This window comes from Ochlerotatus camptorhynchus, unplaced genomic scaffold (assembly GCF_037179485.1).
Source record: "Ochlerotatus camptorhynchus isolate MF236.1 unplaced genomic scaffold, CSIRO-AGI_Acam_v1.1 ptg000064l, whole genome shotgun sequence".
Lineage (NCBI taxonomy): Eukaryota > Metazoa > Arthropoda > Insecta > Diptera > Culicidae > Ochlerotatus > Ochlerotatus camptorhynchus.
Window position 1 is genome coordinate 252000 of NW_027040554.1, and position 19609 is coordinate 271608.

The following is a 19609-nucleotide window of genomic DNA, read 5'->3' on the forward strand; positions in this document are numbered from 1 at the left end:
TTTTGATTGTTACGTGAATGAGTCTGATGCACCCTATTTCGAACAAACCACCAGACGGAAATCTTAATGTGTATTGCATTCTATGTATGTCCTGTAATAAGAGCGTTCCGTTGGAAGGAGATTCTCTATCCCTACAGTGGATATCGTGTAAGTGCATCAGCTTACAGGTCCACACCTCCGTAAAGATTGCAGGGTTACATAGTCTGATCTTGCCATTAAGAGGAACTGTACGTTATGGCAAGTCCTGCAGTGGTGGTGGCTTCTAATAACATCACAACATAACATCACATTTGTTTTGATTGTTACGTGAATAGGTAGTTTTTTGTTGTTGCTGGAAACAAGTTTTTAAACGTGGTAATGCATCACTAATTAGTGCTCTTTCTACTACCGCTCATCACTTTAATGTGTACAAAGCAAACAATATGTATCAATCAATGTTATTCATGATGTATTGAACACCAGCTACTAAAAGTGGATACAATATTACACTCATTAAAATGATTTGTTCACAAATTCTGTGTACATCGTATAGCGTTATATTACACTACAAACGGAACGACCAATCAACTGCTTAGGTGAAATATTCAACAACTTTTTGTGTGCATTCATCAGATTATGGGTTCAGTAACTACCCGATTTTGACGGCCCCTCCGTGCATAAGTCTTTTATCACAGACAAACAGACATAACACATTGAATATTTCTCAATGTAAAACATCGTCGCTAAAACATTACCACCATCTGTTGAGTACACTGTGGTGGGCACTACACTGAACAGATGGAGATAGTGTGAAAACTTCAAACCCAAGGGAATTGACTATGCGCGCCACAGGTGGCGTTACTACCAACTACGATACTTTTAAATTGTCCGTTAAATGCTTGATCGATGAACAACTTGCGAGTGTTATGTCTGTTTGTCTGTGCTTTTATCATTAATTAATTCCATAAAATCGTAATTCCAAATCATTCTCATGCATATTCAAGATGGGTGTTTAAGGTATACTTTGGTCCAATTAGACCAATGAAAAAGCACATAAGTTACGTAGAACATTAGAAAAGATTTTCAAAAAAGGGGCTGACAAAATCGGGTCATTACTGTATATTTCTTCTGTGGGATCCTTTGGTCCCCTTATCATTATCAAGAGCTTCTTCTTTCCTTTATTTAACGTCCGTCAATGTTCCGCAATCTAGTGCCAATCACCGACGGACATCGATTGCCATCCATTGACGGCAATTGAATGTGCAGGAAGGCAGCTTCCACACCTGCGTAGGATATCGCACCCATTCAACACACACCAACCGGGCCGGGAACTACGGCTTTACTTCCCTTCCGAAGGGAATCTGAACGCGGACGAATTGGCAGAAGCGTTAGTAATAGCATGTGACACGACCATGCCGAGGAAACTGGAGTTTAATAACAGACAACGTCTAGCTTATTGGTGGAATGAGGCAATTAGCGGTTCTATAACATTCCCCAGAAAACCATTCCCCAGAATGCACCATTCCCCAGAAAAGATGATGAAATTAGTAATTTATCACTTTTTTTTTTGGTCATTTGATATTATATTTCAGTTTTATATTACAGAACAGGCGTCCATAAATAAACAGGTCCGCAAGTATCTCGCACACTGAATACATAATACATCTTCTGAATACCAATTTTCTCGATAAATTTTACATATTTGATTTAATATATTTTTCATGATAAAACTTTCTGATTAGTTTCACTTTACTATTGATGATACACTACGTTTACTTTTATGGAACTATGTCATACCTTTCTGGGGAATGGTACATTCTGGGGCATGGTTTTCTGGGGAATGTTATAGAATCCAATTAGCAGTTAGCACCCTCTGCGCTAGTTGTCTCAGAGCCAGAAAAGTGTTCAGAGAGCAAGAATAGAAGCCGACAGAGAAAAACAGGGGAATCTTGCGAGCGGCCAGGGACCCACATATACTAGAGATAAAGCAGAGCAAGTCTTTCTGTTTCAAGGAGCTGTGTCGAGCTGATGCCAATGATGATGGCGAAGATCAGAGGTCAAACGATGCCCGCTGAAATGTACCCATAGAAGCTGAAAGTCATCGTGGAAGGACTTTTCCCGAAGCACGACCCAACGACCTGGCTACCTACATCGTACGGAGAGGGAGATAACGTCGATGTAACCAACGACGTGAAGAAAGCTCCCGATCTAGATGGAATCCCCAACGAGGCGTTGAAAGCGGCGATCCAGGCGTCCTCGGACATGTTCAGGATGGTGCTGCAAAAATGCCTAGACGAGGGTCATTTTTAACTTACTTGATCCACATCGTTCGCCCGAACAAATTGACGGTTATAAAAGGTTTCTAAATAAGTTTGTGACCGAATTTGAAAAATTGTATGATGAAGATAATACCATAAAGGTAACTCTAAGACTAGAAGGTCCCGAAGAAACGTGCTCAATTCGTTGGCTCAGCTCTGGTACTCTCTTCGGTCCCAAGTTAATCGATGCACCCCTCGAAACCCCTCATTTTATCTGTCAAACTTTCATACACGACGAATGAGAACGACCCAAATTTGAGTTTAGTTGTTGTTATTGTTGTTATTGTTTATTGAAAAATTCAACTGACAAATACTGTCTAAATGAATAAAACTTAAACTAAATAGTTACGGTCAACGGTACGGAAAAGGCCAAGTAGCCGATGACGAAACACGTCAGCTGATACATTGAAGTCGAACATATAAAAAAAGTTGTTGAATTGCCGGCTGATTGCTCGAATTGGCTCGTGTTGTGTATAATTCCGGCTCCGTGGTTCCAAAAACAGAAAGTCGCGTTGACGAAGAGACCTCTCAGGGGCATACATATTTAGTTGTGACAGCAGTGTTGGGCAGTCAATGTCACCTGTAAGCAGCTTTCCAGCGAACATAGCTTGAGCGACCGTCCGTCTCACCTCTAATGGCTCGATTCCCAGGAGACGGCAACGCTCCTCGTACGGTGGCAAGTTCGTTGGGTCACGCCAGTTGAGGAAACGAAGAGCATATCTCACAAACTTGCGTTGAACGGATTCAATTCTAGTGATCCAGCTAGCATGGAAAGGGCACCAAACAACTGAACTTGACTCCAATAAGGATCGCACAAGCGAGCAGTAAAGTGACCTGAGACATAGCGGGTCACGAAACTCGTCGGCAATTTAAAAAAAAAAGCCCAATTGTCGATTAGCTCTGGAGATGATGTCATTGTAGTGGATTCTGAAAGTGAGTCTGCAGTCCAAGGTAACGCCGCGATCCTTTATGTGCTCTACACGAGCAAGACAGCGTCCGTAGAGAACATAGTCAAACATGATTGGTTCAATTTTTCGGCGGAAACTAACGATTTTAAATTGGCTCACTACTTGACTAGCCTATTGGTCCCAAGCAAATCGATTAACGTACCCCATTCTAGTCGAAATACTAGTACCATAGAGGTAACTCTAAGTCTAGAAGGTCCCGAAGAAACGTGCTCATCTTTTTGGCTCAGCTCTGGTACTCTCTTCGGTCCCAAGCTAATCGATGCACCCCTCGAAGCATAGGAAAATCCACGAACCCCTCGTTTTATCTGTCAAACTTTCATAGCGAATCAAAACAAACATAGTGTAGTACTAGAATTTCTACTAGAATGGGGTACGTTAATCGATTTGCTTGGGACCAATAGGCTAGTCAAGTAGTGAGCCAATTTAAAATCGTTAGTTTTCACTGGTTGCTAGTACTGCCCTATGAAAGTTTGACAGATAAAATGAGAGGTTCGTGGATTTTCCTATGATTCGAGGGGTGCATCGATTAGCTTGGGACCGAAGAGAGTACCAGAGCTGAGCCAAAAAGTTGAGCACGTTTCTTCGGGACCTTCTAGTCTTAGATTTACCTCTATGATGATACTGTGTATTGTTCTGTAATCTGTGCAAAGTTATCCTGAATTGGACATAGTAGAAGATCCGTGTCTGAAGATCTTCTGTGGACCATATTGTCACGCTCCGTATCATCCTGGATTAGTTCTTCGAATTCCAAGAGTCCCTGCGTTTAGTATTCAGTGACTACGAAAAAGCTTTCGACAGACTCAATCACAAGAATCTGCGGAGGTCTGAGGCGTAAGCTGCTGTTTTTTGCATGCCCGTCACATAGCGAAAATCGGCAAGCCGTGAAAATATGGATTATTGCCCTAATAAAAAATTACCACAAACGAACGATAACCCAAATCATTGAACAATTCCACAAATGGTTTGGATGATACCCCGAACGCGTCGTTAAGCAAATTAACCATACCATTTTTATTAGGGTAGCTACCATTTGCATTGAAAAACTCAGTTTTGACAAAAACGACTATGGGACCGACATGCGAAGAACGGCAGTAAGGGAGTTCCCGATAAAATCGTCAACCTCATCGAAGCTTTCATGTGCAGAGTTCTGTATAACGGAGACTTGTCCCGACCCTATACGGGTAGTCGCTGGAGTGAGGCAAGGATGTATGTACTATCACCGCTACTGTTCCTAATCGTAACTCGTCGTTATGTTATGCACCATAGACCATAACATTGACTAGAGAAGTGCGAAACTCATCAAAATCGCCATCATCTTACCCCGCCTGGGAACAATTGCACAACACCAATAATGTTAAGCCGTTGATGAATGAATGCTTTTTCAACCTGACAAATCTGAGAATCCAGTTGCCTTTTTGGACGTATCCCAAACAACATGTGACGATCCTGAGCAATCAGTCCGACATTGTCCCATAGCTGTGCACCTTTGCGGCCGAAACCGGTCGTCAGAAATTTTAACCTATTTCAACGCTGTAAGAACAATTACAGTACTTGTTCGCAATTACAGTACGGTTGTAGCCCAGTTAAAAAGCAGTCATACGTCAAAAAATGAACGTCACATTTAGGTTGACATTTCGTTGTGAAAATTATTGAGGAGACTTGTGTGATATGTGTTATAAGTGTTAATATAAATAAACTTGATTTTTTTTTCATTTCACGCTGAAATCAGGACTTTACTGCGTTTTTAGTGAAAGCGTTAAGCCATTCTAAACTCGCGAAATTGAATTCTGTGTAAAAAATAATAACAAACTTTACACTGCTTCAATTCAATGCACATTAAATTTTTTAACGTTGATCAAACAATTCATCGAAGTTCCCCTCAGTGCTTTTTGACGTTTGACAAGTCAGGCCAGCTAGCGAGTGGAATTCGCTAACTGGACTGCGCTTTTAGCCCAGTTAGCGAACAAGTACTATAGTGATATTTCTTGTCTCGTGTCGCGTCTTGTAAGCTTTTATAATTCGTACAATGTTCATTGTTGATTTTACTAATATAAACTGTTTTATTCTATAATAGGTATATATGTAGGAAATCTTCCGGTTCTTTGATTTTTTTGAAAGTTCTTCAACCTCCTAGTGAAATAGATTTCGGTTAAAAAATTGATTTAAAAAAAAAAATATTTATTGCAGTTTAATAGCGTAGGTATTTGATCAATGTTTACAAATGTAAAATTAAACAGCGTATAGGATTATGGAATTAGATCTTTGAAAGGTAAAAATGCAAGTTTCCGGTTTTTTATACCTTATCCCAACTATTATGACTAGGTTTGTTACTCGATAACAGTCGACAACGTCAGCGTTAGCGTTTGCTGCAATTGTTGAGATTTGGCTTATTGGTCGAAAACACTGATTTTAAAACTTACATTGTTAAAATTATTACAAACATCTTAAGGTTTAAGAAGGCATGTTTACGCTTGTTAGTCTACTATTGTATTTTTTCTAGATAAAAACAGCATAGCCAAAAGACTGCATGCAGAGAAATGATTTTTAAATTCAAATGGATATATTTTTGGCTCAGGGCCTAATATATTTTTGGTATTGATTCAAATATATTATTCGGTTAATTCAAAGAAAAAAATTTTTGAATCAACAAACCGGTTGTAGAATAAATAATCTGTTTGTTGATTATAAAAACCATTTTGTTGATTCAAAAACATGTTTTGTTGAAATAGTGATACAATATGTTTGAATCAATAACAAAATACATTAGGCCCTGAAACAAAAATCAATTTTTCTGCGTGTATCACCTTTATTCTCATTTACGTTCAAACAGTATTTTCCATACAAAAATTTTTTTTTTTTTTTGGTATGAAAAATACGATTTCAACGAAAACGAGAACATAGGTGTATACCTTCCCTTTGATCCATACTTTAAAACAAGTCCTAACATTATTATTGATCAGTGGTACAGTTTTACAAATTTACATTATGCACGATACATGATCTAGTTTTACTAAAATTACATTTAATAGCGTCGTACGAAGAATCTCAATTAGTAAGTTATCTATTTTACCGTTAGACTGTTAAGCAATTGATTGATAATGACTTGACATATACCGTCGTGTTGGGCTATTTTGAACACATTCAAATCAGTTGACATAAACATACTAGACTACCCATTAAAGCATAGCACTCACATCTTTGCTTGATTTCTTATTCAAATGGGACTGTTAACCGTTTATGGGTAGTAGAACAGTCATTCTGAATTTGAGGAATGCGTCAGTAAAGTATAATTTTACTCCCAAAAGCAGGAAAACTGTTACAATTTATCCACACTTATACAAATTACCTCATCATATTTGCTGACAATTTCAGAAACACTTTAAATGAACTTTTTTTGGCCAATTCCGTTTTAAAAATCTACTTTGAAATATTTTGCGCTCTTGCCACATGAAGTGGTGTAATTTTGATTGTACTTTGTGTAGTGGTTCGCGGGTCAAAACAAAAAAGTTTGAGAACCACTAGACTTTAGGATTTATTGATTTTGTTTGCTCTCCAAATCGGTTCCAAATGATTTGTATCCTTTTAAAACATTATTTCTATTATATTTGTACACGTTTTCAGAGTTGGTGATCTGATATATTGAGGTTACAGCTTGACTGGCACCTGATTCATTATAGTAATGCTCCAGTGCACTTGATAACATTTATTAAAAAAATATATCACTTGAGTTTATGATCCACATGCTCTTGGTTCCTTACAAACACGTTGACATTTTACCACCCTCAAAAAGTATTCAAAGAAGCCCGTCACGAAGGTTCCTACACCGAAAAAGTCAATTAAGCCTAGGAGATCAAAAGCTTTAAGATTCCAAAAAAATCTTATAATCAACTGATAATGTACTATTCAACATCACTTTTAATTTCAGGGTATATTTTCCTATCTAAAATCCAGTAATTTAATCACGAATGTTTAACTACTGTCCGCTCTAGATCACTTTCCGAAAAAGTTTATCAACACTTCACCTGAACGCCACCCGCGACGGCAGCACTTGCGATTAAGGGAGCATCCATAAATGACGTAGCATATTTTTGATCAATTTTAGACCCCTCATCCCCCCTCGTAGCGTATTTGGCTATATCCAATACATGGCCGGTCACAAATTCTGAAACCCCCACCTCCCCCCTCAAATGCTACGTCATTTATGCATGTTCCCTTAATCATTTTCTAGCATGAAATAGTTCCGTAGCACTCAGTCTCGCGACAACGTGAGTTGTATCAACGGCAGCACCTTGACCGAGGATAAATCTGACAGTATGGCTTCGATGTTTTCCAGTGTTACCACCTGCATCAGGCTCTCCCGCCGGAAGCTTAAAATAATCAACGCCAACAGCGACAGGATTTCCAAACTATCGTACCCCAAAATCAGATCCCACAGAATCAGCAGCTGCTCCGGAGGAAGGTGACCACTGAAGGCACGCATCAGCCACTTGAATACCACGCGAATGCTGAAAAGGAAAAATATATGTCCTGTAGGCATACACTTTATGGAGAATTCGGTTAGCATACGGTTGAATCTGCAACTCCCGAAAGTGCGACCAAAGCTGCGGCTCGTGGGTCTGCAGAAGCTTCTCAAACAGCAGACACAAACTGACGATTCCCTGCGGATGGGTGTTGATTGTCGTCAAGCGATGGCAGTAGCGAACGTAGAATGCACGAAATGTGAAGTACAGTGATACGGGATTATCGTACAGGTAGCAAAACGGTGCTGCCAGCATGCAGATTCCGTGAAACGGCACAAACCCACAGGCCGGTCCTTCGTATTGCTTCAGTTTCGCCGAGTTGGTAAACTCCGTTTGGATCATCTGACTGATTTCCGAATCACGACTGAAGCAAAGCATAATCTGAAAATTTTGAAGTCTTTAAAATAGGGGCTTCTAAACATTTCTCCCTTCACATTCGACCTGATAGAGAACATCCTCGAATACAAAGTACCGATCATCATTGGTAGCAGTCAATTGAACGTCCTTGAAGACTAACTTGTCTACTATCGACTCCGTCGTCAGTACCGACTGCTTCAGATTCTCCCAATGCTCGGTGTGCTAGAATGAATAGGAACACCAACCCGGTTAGCAGCCATGTAAACCCGTGCCCACCTACCTCTTCGATCCTAGCGATCAACCACAAAGAGGCTTACATGCGCTTCCACCTGGCTACCGAGTACGTAGGCCCACAGATGTCCTCGGAGCGGAGGTGGAGTGATGCCCTTCTTCAGCGCTTGCTGGCAAAGTGGGGCATGACGCGTCTTGAGGATCTTCTGACACGTGACAGCCCAATCGGTCGAACCTCCGTTGTTGTCGTTGCGAAGCAGTTCGGAAAAGTGCACACGCAGCTCGAACAAATTCTTCACCGGTAGAGAAATGTGCGAAAATTCCCACTTTGGAAGAAAACTGAAAAACGATTTGATAAGTTTAAGTTTGCTAGCGATTTGCTGTGACGAGAAGCGGAAGTATTTTCTGTACTCTGTTTCGTCCTGTTTGACGGGGCCTTTCAGGGAGAGGAGCACATCGAGCAGATCTTTCGGGGCGTACACCGGCCGGTAGTTGGTCAGATCGATCTGGTAGTTGCTTAATTCGTCCCACTTGCCAAGAATCTCCTCCCGATCCGTAGCCGTTCGCATCTGTCCTTGCAGTTGAGCCTTCGATTCGGAACACATGGAGTTGAGAGATTTACGCACACGCCGTTCCCATTGGATGCCCGCCCGTCGCAGGTAGTACAACGGATCACTGGACGGAACCGTGGGCTTGGATTCTGTCTTGAGCGAATTTCTAATCAAGTGATAGATAACATTGCGGATTTCGGTTTCCAGACCGTTCGCTTTGATGGCAGCCTCGAGGGTGTGCTTCATATCGTCCTTGTCTACTTCGGGCGAGCACGCGAGCTTCTGAAAGGTCATATTTGAACGGGTTTTGCTCACTTTAAATTTGTCGTGCTCTGTTTGGTGTTGTGCAAGCAATGCAAGATACTCTGTTACACTACCTAATCGTTTACCTACACGAGGTCCTACAGCAAACAGCTCCGATGGATGATTTCAATAAGAGATTATCGACTACTAACAGATAGGAAGACGTTTTTTTCTCTACAGTTCTGCAAAGTTGAAAATACTATTCTAAACTAATGTCTAGGTACACTACGGCAAATAAAGTTCATGAGTTTCATAACATCCATCTAATGTAAGAGATTTTTTTTATGTATTTTAAACCCATTTCATACACGGTTTTATTAAATCCCTATTGTGAAAACAAGACTAGTGAAGCAGCATCTGTAGATTTCGAACAGTTCGTCGCCGTTGGAAATGGACGTTCGATTGGAAATTGCATGCCACTGGAAACTTTTATATATGCATAATAGCGAAGACTACAAATCAAGAAGACTGGCAACTGTTGCTTTCTCCCATACAAATGTCAAACGTCACTGATAACAGCGCCTCTGTCAATTAAAGGTGGAACTTTGAAGCACAAGTGTTAGTGAGACTGCTCATAAACAGTGACTGTGTGTGTGACCTAATTTCACCGAAACGAATAATCATAACACGGTACTCGTTGTTGTTTTTGTTTTGCTCTACAAAATTTCACGGCAATTTGATTCCTAATCCCAGCAAGCCGGTAGTTTTCCAACTTCAAACCGAAAAACTTGTCATGGAGGATAAAGTAGAGGATTAAAACTCGGATCGATATCTAGTGAAAGTAACTTTTACTTGTGAACGAGGAACTGAAATATTTCTTATTTTGATACATATTGTTATAAGGAATTTGCAGCTTCCACCACCATTGAGTGAACTACCGTCATTCCGAAGGATTCAAAAAGGAGAAAAATCCGATACTTACAACACGATCGAATGTTGGAGAAAATGAAAATGAAAGGTTGAAGAACTACAATCCCAAACGGTACGTATTGATAAAGAATATATTTCCATTTTAGATGTTGTCAGAACCTGAAACCACCGGATAGTGATCCTCTGTATGATTTAAGAGTTCTTGGAATAGACCGACTCCTTCCAAAGAATGATAACAACAGTGTCGGATTGGCCAGTGACATTCAAATGGTCAGCGAGTATTGTGCCAAGTTGCCGAGCGTCACAACTTAACTCCCTCCGCTGTGGCCAGGTGCCAAAGCCGTGCGGAACGGGCATACATTTTACTAATGCACCATACGAATGCCCATAAATCATCACTAAATGGCTTAGGAAAAGTGGAAGATAATTCTGAGATAGCAAATTAATGATCAAGGAAGGTCCCACCATTATTGTGAATGGCATCATTGCCATAATTTTAATTTTTAACACAAATTTACTTACACATCTGTTTAATTTCAGCTAGAATTTTACTCGTTGTCAGCACTCAAAGAAAGAAACGTTTCACGTTTTACGACAACCATAACAAAACCAATAATTGACAGCTATTTATTTCTACCTATGCGAGGGGGGCGACTCTATCTAAGATGCAGGAATTTTTTTACTTTGCTGTTGTGAGATGCACTCGCGCTTAATAGATAGAAACACGATTGATTATAAGAACAATGCAAGTAGATGGGTTTAGATGCAAGAGATGAAAAAAGATTTTTCGGAGATTGATTCGCTAGTGTGAGATTTTTCCTCCATTTAAAATCGAGATTTAGATGTGTCGCACCCCTCGTACCTATGTGTGTGAATGCACTCGTTAATCAACACACACCATCATACACAGGTTCCACTTTTGCTCAGAAGAGGCGTTGCCGTTAGTGTCTCCTGATTTTTGGCAGAGTTGCCAGTCTTCTTGATTTGTTGTGTTCGATAATAGCAAAGACATGATATCAAGAAAACTGACAAATTTGCCAGAATCCAAGCGACAGATACAGTAGCGCTGCGCTTGAGCGAAGGCGAGGGGGACGACACATCTAAATTTCAATTCTAGATGCTCGAAAATCTCACACTAGCGAATTAATCTTCCAAAAATCTTCTATCATTTTTCGCATCTACTTGCATCGCGCATCATCCTTTTGCAGGAAATCTTCAGAATCTGCATCAATCTTCTTTCAATCTCCTCAGCGTGCACGCAGCTAACCACAGCAAAACAAAATCTTTTCCGCATCGCAGATAGAATCGCCCCCCTCGAGCGAAGGTGGAAGCAACGCATAGATAAATGAGTAAATACACAAAACTTTCTTCTAAGGATGTAATCTTTGCTATCAAATTCGTTCGAAGGATTTACCTTTGAGCGGCAGATGACGCGATTGTACCTGTTTTATAACGGTGTACGAGAAAATGGAAGAGTTGCAAGTCTTCTTGATATGTTGTCTTTGATAATAGGCTGTCGAATTTTTTGCTATGTAATCCATAATCCACTTTCTGACAGCCGTAGTAGTCTCTGTGCAGAAAACCAGCTCTAAAAAGCACTCTGAACGCCCCAAATTCGAGTAATTTTGAAATAGCGTGTGCATAAAGGGTGTCCACGATGAAATTGCCACGCTATGAAATTGCTCTAACTTTTTAACCGTTAGGTAGAATTTAATGAAAATTTGGGTGGATTTAGTTCATAGTGCATTATTTACATCCTGCAAGTTTTAAAGTCCTGTGATCAAAACTCGCGGAAATGGAGTCGAAAGAACAGCTCGTGCGTGATAAAATCTTGCGCATTCATCACGAGAACAAGGATCTCTCGCATCGTTCCATCGCTAAAACGTTGGGAATCGCGAATTCCACGGTGTCGCGAGTGATTAAGCGGTTCGAGGAACGGTTGACCACCGATCGGAAGCCCAGAAGTGAAGGAAAAAGTATTCCGTACAACACCAAAAATCACAACCGCGTAGTTGGGGCCTTCAACCGAAATCCGAACGCCTCCGTTAGGGATGTGGCTAAGAAGCTGCACCTAAGCCGAAGTTTTGTCCAGAAGGCCAAAACTAAGGCTGGGCTTCGAACGTTCAAGGTACAAAAGGCCCCTAATCGCGACGAGAAGCAGAACAAGTCCGCCAAAACCCGTGCCAGGAAGTTGTACCTCAACATGCTGACGAAAGTTGAATGCTGCATCATGGACGACGAAACATATGTGAAGGCCGACTTCAAACAGATCCCCGGCAACCTGTTTTTCACGGCCAAGGATAAGTTCAGCGTTCCGGAGCATGTCCGCACTCAGAAGATGTCCAAATTTGCGAAGAAATTCCTGGTTTGGCAAGCCATCTGCACGTGCGGGAAGCGGAGTGCACCTTTCGTGACCCAGGACACGATGAACGGACAGGTTTACATAAAAGAGTGCCTCCAGAAGCGGCTGCTTCCTCTCCTGAAGGCCCACAACGTCCCAACAATCTTCTGGCCGGATTTGGCCTCATGCCACTACTCCAAGGACGTGCTGAAGTGGTATGCGGACAATAAGGTCAATTTCGTGCTGAAAATGTTCAACCCTCCCAACACTCCGGAGCTCCGCCCCATCGAGAAGTACTGGGCGATTATGAAGCAGCACCTTCTTAAACGACCTAAGGTAGTGAAGACAGTCGAGGAACTGAAGAAAGTATGGGTTTACATGCAAAAAACGGTTGATTCACAGGTTGTGCAGAATCTTATGGCCGGGGTTAAGGCCAAGGTGCGGGCATTTGCGTATGGACTGTAAATAAAATACGAGTAAAATGGTAAAATGAAGTTTAATAGTTATTTCTCAATCCCTGAAAATTTGATGGCAATCGGATGAAAACTAGAATTTTGCGAATCAATTTTGTGTGTGGCAATTTCATCGTGGACACCCTTTAGTACTGAGCAGTGCTTTGGGCCAGGTCCTGTGTTAAGAAAATTAGTTGATTTTCTGCACAGAGACTACTGACGCATACAGAAAGTGAATTATGTTTCGGGAGCAGAAATTTGAGAACGTTGTTGAAAATGAGACAGTCTAATGCATGATCATTCACAGATATCGTATGTTTTCTCCTCTCTTCATAAATATAATAGTTCTCGTGCAACACGAGAAAAGGGCCTATCATTGTTGATCGATTATCTTCATCGACTTTCTCTTTCACGAATAACCCAACTGCAAATGAATTTCCCATTGAGTGTGTTGTTTCAGGCGCAAGGTAACATCATCTTCTGTCGAGCTGTGCTTCTGTCGTTTATGTTGCCGTGATAAACCAGAGAGAAAGTTGGTGAAGAGAATCGATCAACGATGATAGGCCCTTTTCAAATGTTACGCGAGAGTTGTCTAAAACAGTGACACGAAAAAGTCACAAAACCATTCAAATGGAACGCCAGTGTCTAAATAAAGCAATGCAAATTCAAGCTATAGCTATATCTATAAATTCGTTTCAACTCTAAAATTGACCATGGCATATAGGGAAACAATACGAACTTGTACCCAATATGTGGCATATTTCGTTTTCGTTTTTTTTTTTTTCGGTTTGATAATGCCAATTGACGCGTCGACAACCATGGTGAACGAACGGAAGCTTATACCTCGTCCACACTACAGCGTATGATGCAGAATTCTATCGGGTACGAACATTTTTTCTCTGTGCATCGAATGTTTATAATTATGCTTGCGAACACAATATACGAATGCATAAATGGCGCAGGCTGAGAGATCTATCAAATAACGACTGCAGAAATGTTCACAGAACGCTATATTGGAAGTAGATTCTAAATTTCAGTTACGATGTAAGGATGTTAGGATGCAAATTTTATTTTAATTTTATGCAACCCCCCCCCCCCCCTCCTAAATTACAAAATATTGAAGGGGCAAAAAAATTCAGCCCTATTCAAATCTATCACTTGCTCTGAGCTTTTCCTATTTTTTAAATTAATTCATTATTAAATTAGTAATCATTTATCAATTCGCAATAAATATCCTGAATTAACTTGGCATGTAACTTAAAATTGTAAAATCAATGTGGCCAAAACATCCAAACGTAGGTTACCTGCTAGGTTCAACAAGTTCAGAATATCGATTCCACTACCTTCGATGAATGCCCATCAGAAGCAACAGTCAACAACGTAACAACGTGTTCTGTATCCAAGGGCAATAATCTACTATAAAGTAATTCTCCAACAATCGCATAAACCTGCTACACTCTGCCTGCACTAAATAAAATTCATAAAAAAAAAAAAACACATACAAACTTCTACCGATAGCAACCTAGTTTTCTACGTTGACAAACAATAAGAGTAGGTACCACGAGAGATACAAACACAAAATAATTACACAATCTACCGAGGAAGAAAAGAATCCCACCTGCACCATCTTATATAAACTGCCGTAGATTTTCATGGCTTTGATATCCTCGGACAGCTTCAAGGCCGTATGGTGAATACTGGCATCCTTTAGTTCCTCCATGTGTTGATTTCCGTTGGCGCTGCCGGATGATGGACCCTTGGACGGTGACGAAGACTCGCTGGACGACGACGCTGAACTGCCTTGTTCTGTTTCTTGTTCGGCTTCTAGTGCTACCTCCAGTGCTGCTACCGTGGCTGGTTCGATCGCGAGCTGCGAAATCACTGGTAGTATTAAAACGTGAATCTACTCATAACTACCATCAATCAATTCACCCTGTTTTCCCTTTTTACTTCTGCCCACTCCGGCATTATTCTGGCTTGGTATAGAGTTGCTGGGATGCGCGACGCTTTTTTCCCTTTCCTTTCCGATTGGCAGGTTTCCTCTGGGACTCGAAAGGAAAACGCAATAAATACTTGTGTTAAACTGTATTGGGGGCAGGACTTTCGACAACGCAAGCGAAGAGAGTTGTGCTTTAGAGCAAGCGAGACGGTAGGGAGTTAATTAGTTACGACACGCCCTAAGCTATGTCTACGCCGTTCTACGCTTCACTAAAAAACGAAACCGAAACAAATATATCAAATTTCAAAGCGCGGTTCGTACGGATTTAGGCAAAAACTTCCGTCTGTCTGCCTGTTTCCTCTATTCTACACTATTTTATTATAATGAGCCCGAAGATAGCCAAGGGAAGTAAACTTGCAAAAATCGGAATTGAATCATTATTTGTAAATAAACAGGCCTTGGTTGCCGGGGAAACAGTCGCGCAGGAATGCGACGAACGGGTTGAGGTTGGTCGTTTCAACGACGTAAAGTTGGAATATTGGAAAGGGTTGATAGGTTGGGAACGACACACTTAGCAGGGCCATCCACCCCCATCTCAGAAGCAACGTTTAGCCGTTATCATCTTGATGATGGTTGATTAAACATCAACTAGAACAGATTTACAATCCATCGCTTGCTTGGGCTGGGTAGAACTTGTGACCGGTTGAAATACGCAAAATACAAAATTGAAAAAAAATATGTTCCGAGGGGGGGGGGGTCCCATAGTAGGGTGTCTAACGTTTTCAAGTGGCTATATTAAGTCCTTAATTAATAAGCGCTTAATATTGAATAAACGATGCGTTACATCATCATGCAGAAAACCAGCGCTCACGGACTTATTTTTTCTCAATAGGCAATAGGCGAAATCCATGAAATTAACAAACCATCAATGTCCCTATAGGCAAAGTCGGTTAACAAAATGAAAGCAAATCGATATTAAAGATTGCAGTTCCTATCATAATGAATACTCATTTTGATTACAATTGTCACGACATTAGTCTGATATCATATTGTGCTTTCATTATGCATTCAAGACATTTTAAATGAAAGCAACTTAACTTGAAGTTCTGCTGTTAACGTCTTGTTTAAAATTTAAGTTAAGCTTATCTGTCGTTGAACTAACGATTATTGTTTAATTGTTTTGTTTAACACATTTTAGGTTATTCGTAACCAACCCGAGGTGACATTTGAGCTCAAGTCTTTCAGCGTGAGAAGCTTGGATGCTAACCATTTACACCAGAACCGTATTCAGTCAAACATTATGAATGCAAAATCAGTAATCAAATTGATTTCATTGAAAGCAGGATTAGTTTTCCGTTTGATTCAACAGTGTAAAATTTTGCTCTCATTTTTGATGTGTTAACCGTTAAGTCAACCAAAATGAGATCAAATGGAGTATTCAAAATAAGTTACATCATAACAGCAAATTCTGATTTTAATTTGATCTCTAACTTTGCTCGGGTATACCTACTCACATCAACAAATTTCCAGTGATTCATCAGCATGTTAGTGATAATAAGATACCTAGGGTAAACGCTCTTATTGTTGCGATACGTTAGAAGCGTTGGATTATCCATACCTTGCTTCAAACACAACTATAGGAACCAACCGCTTCTAACATACCGTATCTATAGGAGCGTTTACCTACGGCAAGCAGTGGAAAGACCGAGTCAGTAAAAATACACTCAAAATTATTTCATGTCAGAGTTACGTGGAAACATACAGGGGGTGGCACAATAAGGCTGTCCCAGAGACAGTTGCGATCAGCTGACATTTTTTTTTACCAAGAACTTTTGACCGATCGCAGTAGTACTGGCAGTTTATTCTCATATGAATTTCTGCTTTGTTTATGTTTACATTCAGCACCAGCACCAAGTCACTCACACACTCTAGATTTATAGCTGCCAGTTCCACTGAGAAACGTCTCTTGGATCACCTTATAGAGCTTTTTGACGTTTAATCGGCGCACACTACTGCACCATTTAAATCGAACGAGTGCGAGTAAGAGGGAAACAGATTAGTGGGAAAACAAACTGTCCATTCATTCATGTGTGCTAGACAGAGAAAAACGATTAAACGTCAAAAAGGTCTATAGGCCGATTTTCATACAAACTAGCCAACTTTGACATGTTGCAACTATGTTTTGTTATGATCAATTGAGCTGAAATTTTGACACTGAACTACAAATATGCTGAATCTTGCGTGTACGTAATATCAAATTATTGGAAGCACTTGCCGGAATTTGACGGGCTGGTTGAAAATGACTAACTAATTAGCAAATTTATAATTCTAAATTGATTCTGATTTTCTGGGAGTGACTAGTTCTTCATTTACACATACACACATGCAAAAGCTCAGACCGACTGGTTGAGCCCTGCCGAGAAAAAGCGTTGGGTACAATTCAGTGGGTAACGCGTTCTTCAGGGGATAGTGTGAAAATCCGCCGATATTAGTTATGGGCAAATCACCCACGGCGCAGCTTACCCGTGCAGCAGCTGAATCCAAAAATGACCTTTCACCAACGAACAGGAAATGTGTAAGAAAAGTCATGACCTACCTAGTTATTATCCATCTCATATCTTCCCTCTCTTTTGGTATAAAAGTTATAAAAAGTATTGTTAAACAATAATTAATGATGATGAATTACTGAATCTTGATCCATCGCTTCCTGTTACCTCAATCCCAGGTCCCCAGCATAGCCTTCACCCGGCTATTGATGATCGGTATGCCATCCGCCGAGTGAAACTCGCGTCCTGTAATGATGAACAGTTCTTTGAACTGCTGCGTCCGGTGGGTCAGCTTTCTGGCGTGCTCTGTTAGGAAAATGTCTAAACACTGCAGCGCTTCCTCGGAGTGTAGACAGTGGAAATTCAACATGTCCACATTGTTCAGCGTCAGCTTGTGCACCTCCATGATGGCATTCGAGGCCTTACTGCTGTACATAGCGATTTTGGTTCGATGAAGCCGGGCAACCTGAACATAGTACTCGGGCACCCCGGCCATGCCCCGCTGAATGGCATTTCGTGCCTTCTCGTGGCATTCGTTTCTCAGTTCCTGGTGTTCCTGGGACATATTGCGTCTTCGCTGGATGACGGTACCTGTTCGACCGTTGGATGCGGCGACGTTGAGGGTGTACTCCATTTCCATAATGTCGTTCAGGTTGGGGGAATCCTCGATGGTCATTTTGAACAAAACGGGATACTTTTCCTTCGCTTCCATTTGCTGTGCCAATCGAGCATCTTTTTTCATAAAATCTTGTTTTCCCCCTGCAGCTGTACATGGAATCCAAGAACGACAAATACAACTGTTCTGCCATTTCGGTAGCCATGAAAACCTTTGTTCGTTCATTGGTTAGTTCGTCTAAGGAGATGGCACCCGAGCCATGCTTATCCTTGAAAGTGGCGTGTAGCTGGCTTATGAGATTAACTGACCACTTTGTCAAGCAGTTTTGGCGTGACTTTTTACCAGCGATTTCATAAAACTGGACCAAATAATTTCTATTTTTTTATGAAACACACAAATGTTGGCTACTTTTCTCGAGGTTCTAGAAGAAAAAGTCTCAAAGTAATGTTTTATTTTAAAGTTCGAGTGGTAGTAAACGTCATTTTAAGTGCTCGAATAAAGTGGTTGATTCCCAACGTCACTTCCAGCACTTAGGGATCGTTTTGCAAATCTTCCGCTTTGTATTTTCTTTTCGTTGTGTTCCGGGGTGATTTCGAACTGACGGTAGACCGATCGATTTCGTAACCCCCTCCACCACCACCACTACCGGAGGGATCACCGGAAGGCACTTGCGATACCATTGTTTCATTGCAATCACATTCAAACGCAAGTAGGCCGCCAACCGCACCGGCTTGTAAATTATCCGCTGTCTCGAATTCGTATGTCTTTTGCTCTTCTAGTAACAGATTTCCTGTCTAATCACCGTGCCCATTGCAGTTCTCGAACAAATCCCACAGATACTGGACCGGAATCTGGGGATTGAGGATGCAAATTTCCGAGAAGCTAGTGTTTTCATTTTTGCATCCTCGTCTGTGCCTGACCAGAGCAATCAGTTTCTTTTCCGATTTCTTCTTTTTGCTGGGCTTGACTGGCGTCACACCTGTGAAAATCCGTCCTCACTCGTCTTCTCAGAACGGCCATCCCGGTCGCGTTCTCTGCTGTGGCTTTGCCACGGCTAGTAGACGATTTTTGCAAATCCGTCCTCATTCGTTTTCTTAGAAGGGCCGTCCCGATCGCATTCAAATTTCCAATTTTCCTTGCAAGTGGGTGATTTGCCCTTTATTACCTATCGGTGGTCTCCAAGATTCCAGGTTCGTCTCCTGGCAGGATCGCCAGAAATGTGAAAATCCGCCGATATTAGTTATGGGCAAATCACCCACGGCGCAGCTAATTATTGTTCAACTTACCCGTGCAGCAGCTGAATTTAGCGGAGGCGAACCAGCCCAAGGCTGAAAACATCCTTAATAAAGAAAACCTAACCTAACCTGAATCCAAAAATGACCAACTAACAGGAAATGTGTAAGAAAAGTCATGACCTACCTAGTTATTATCCATCTCATAGATAGCTGTACTGAATAAACCTTTGAATTTTTCAAGACTTTGAAAAACAGGGACCCGTAAAGAAGGCCGAATCACAAAATGCCAAACACAAAAGGCCGAAAATATTCTAAGGTACCACTAAAGGCCGAAAATCGAAAAGGTCGAAAACCAAAAAGGCCGAAAGCCAGAAAGGCCGAAA

The 19609-nt window shown here is 41.1% G+C and overlaps 1 protein-coding gene across 2 annotated transcripts; it reads right to left on the bottom strand.

The window, feature by feature from the left end:
* Positions 1 to 7483: 7483 nt before the first annotated feature.
* LOC135696969 (TBC1 domain family member 19) lies at positions 7484 to 14898 on the bottom strand. Of its 2 annotated transcripts, XM_065216512.1 has the most exons (7): positions 14823 to 14898; positions 14509 to 14760; positions 8785 to 9206; positions 8460 to 8712; positions 8227 to 8364; positions 7832 to 8166; positions 7484 to 7770 (listed from the first exon to the last, which is right to left on the bottom strand). In XM_065216512.1, exons 1-7 carry the CDS (start codon positions 14856 to 14858, stop codon positions 7515 to 7517), a joined length of 1692 nt encoding a protein of 563 aa, XP_065072584.1. In that variant the 5' UTR covers positions 14859 to 14898; the 3' UTR covers positions 7484 to 7514. The 2 variants fall into 2 exon arrangements, with proteins under 2 accessions (XP_065072584.1, XP_065072583.1); XM_065216511.1 differs by having other exon boundaries at positions 8460 to 9206.
* Between the last annotated feature and the right edge of the window lie 4711 nt (positions 14899 to 19609).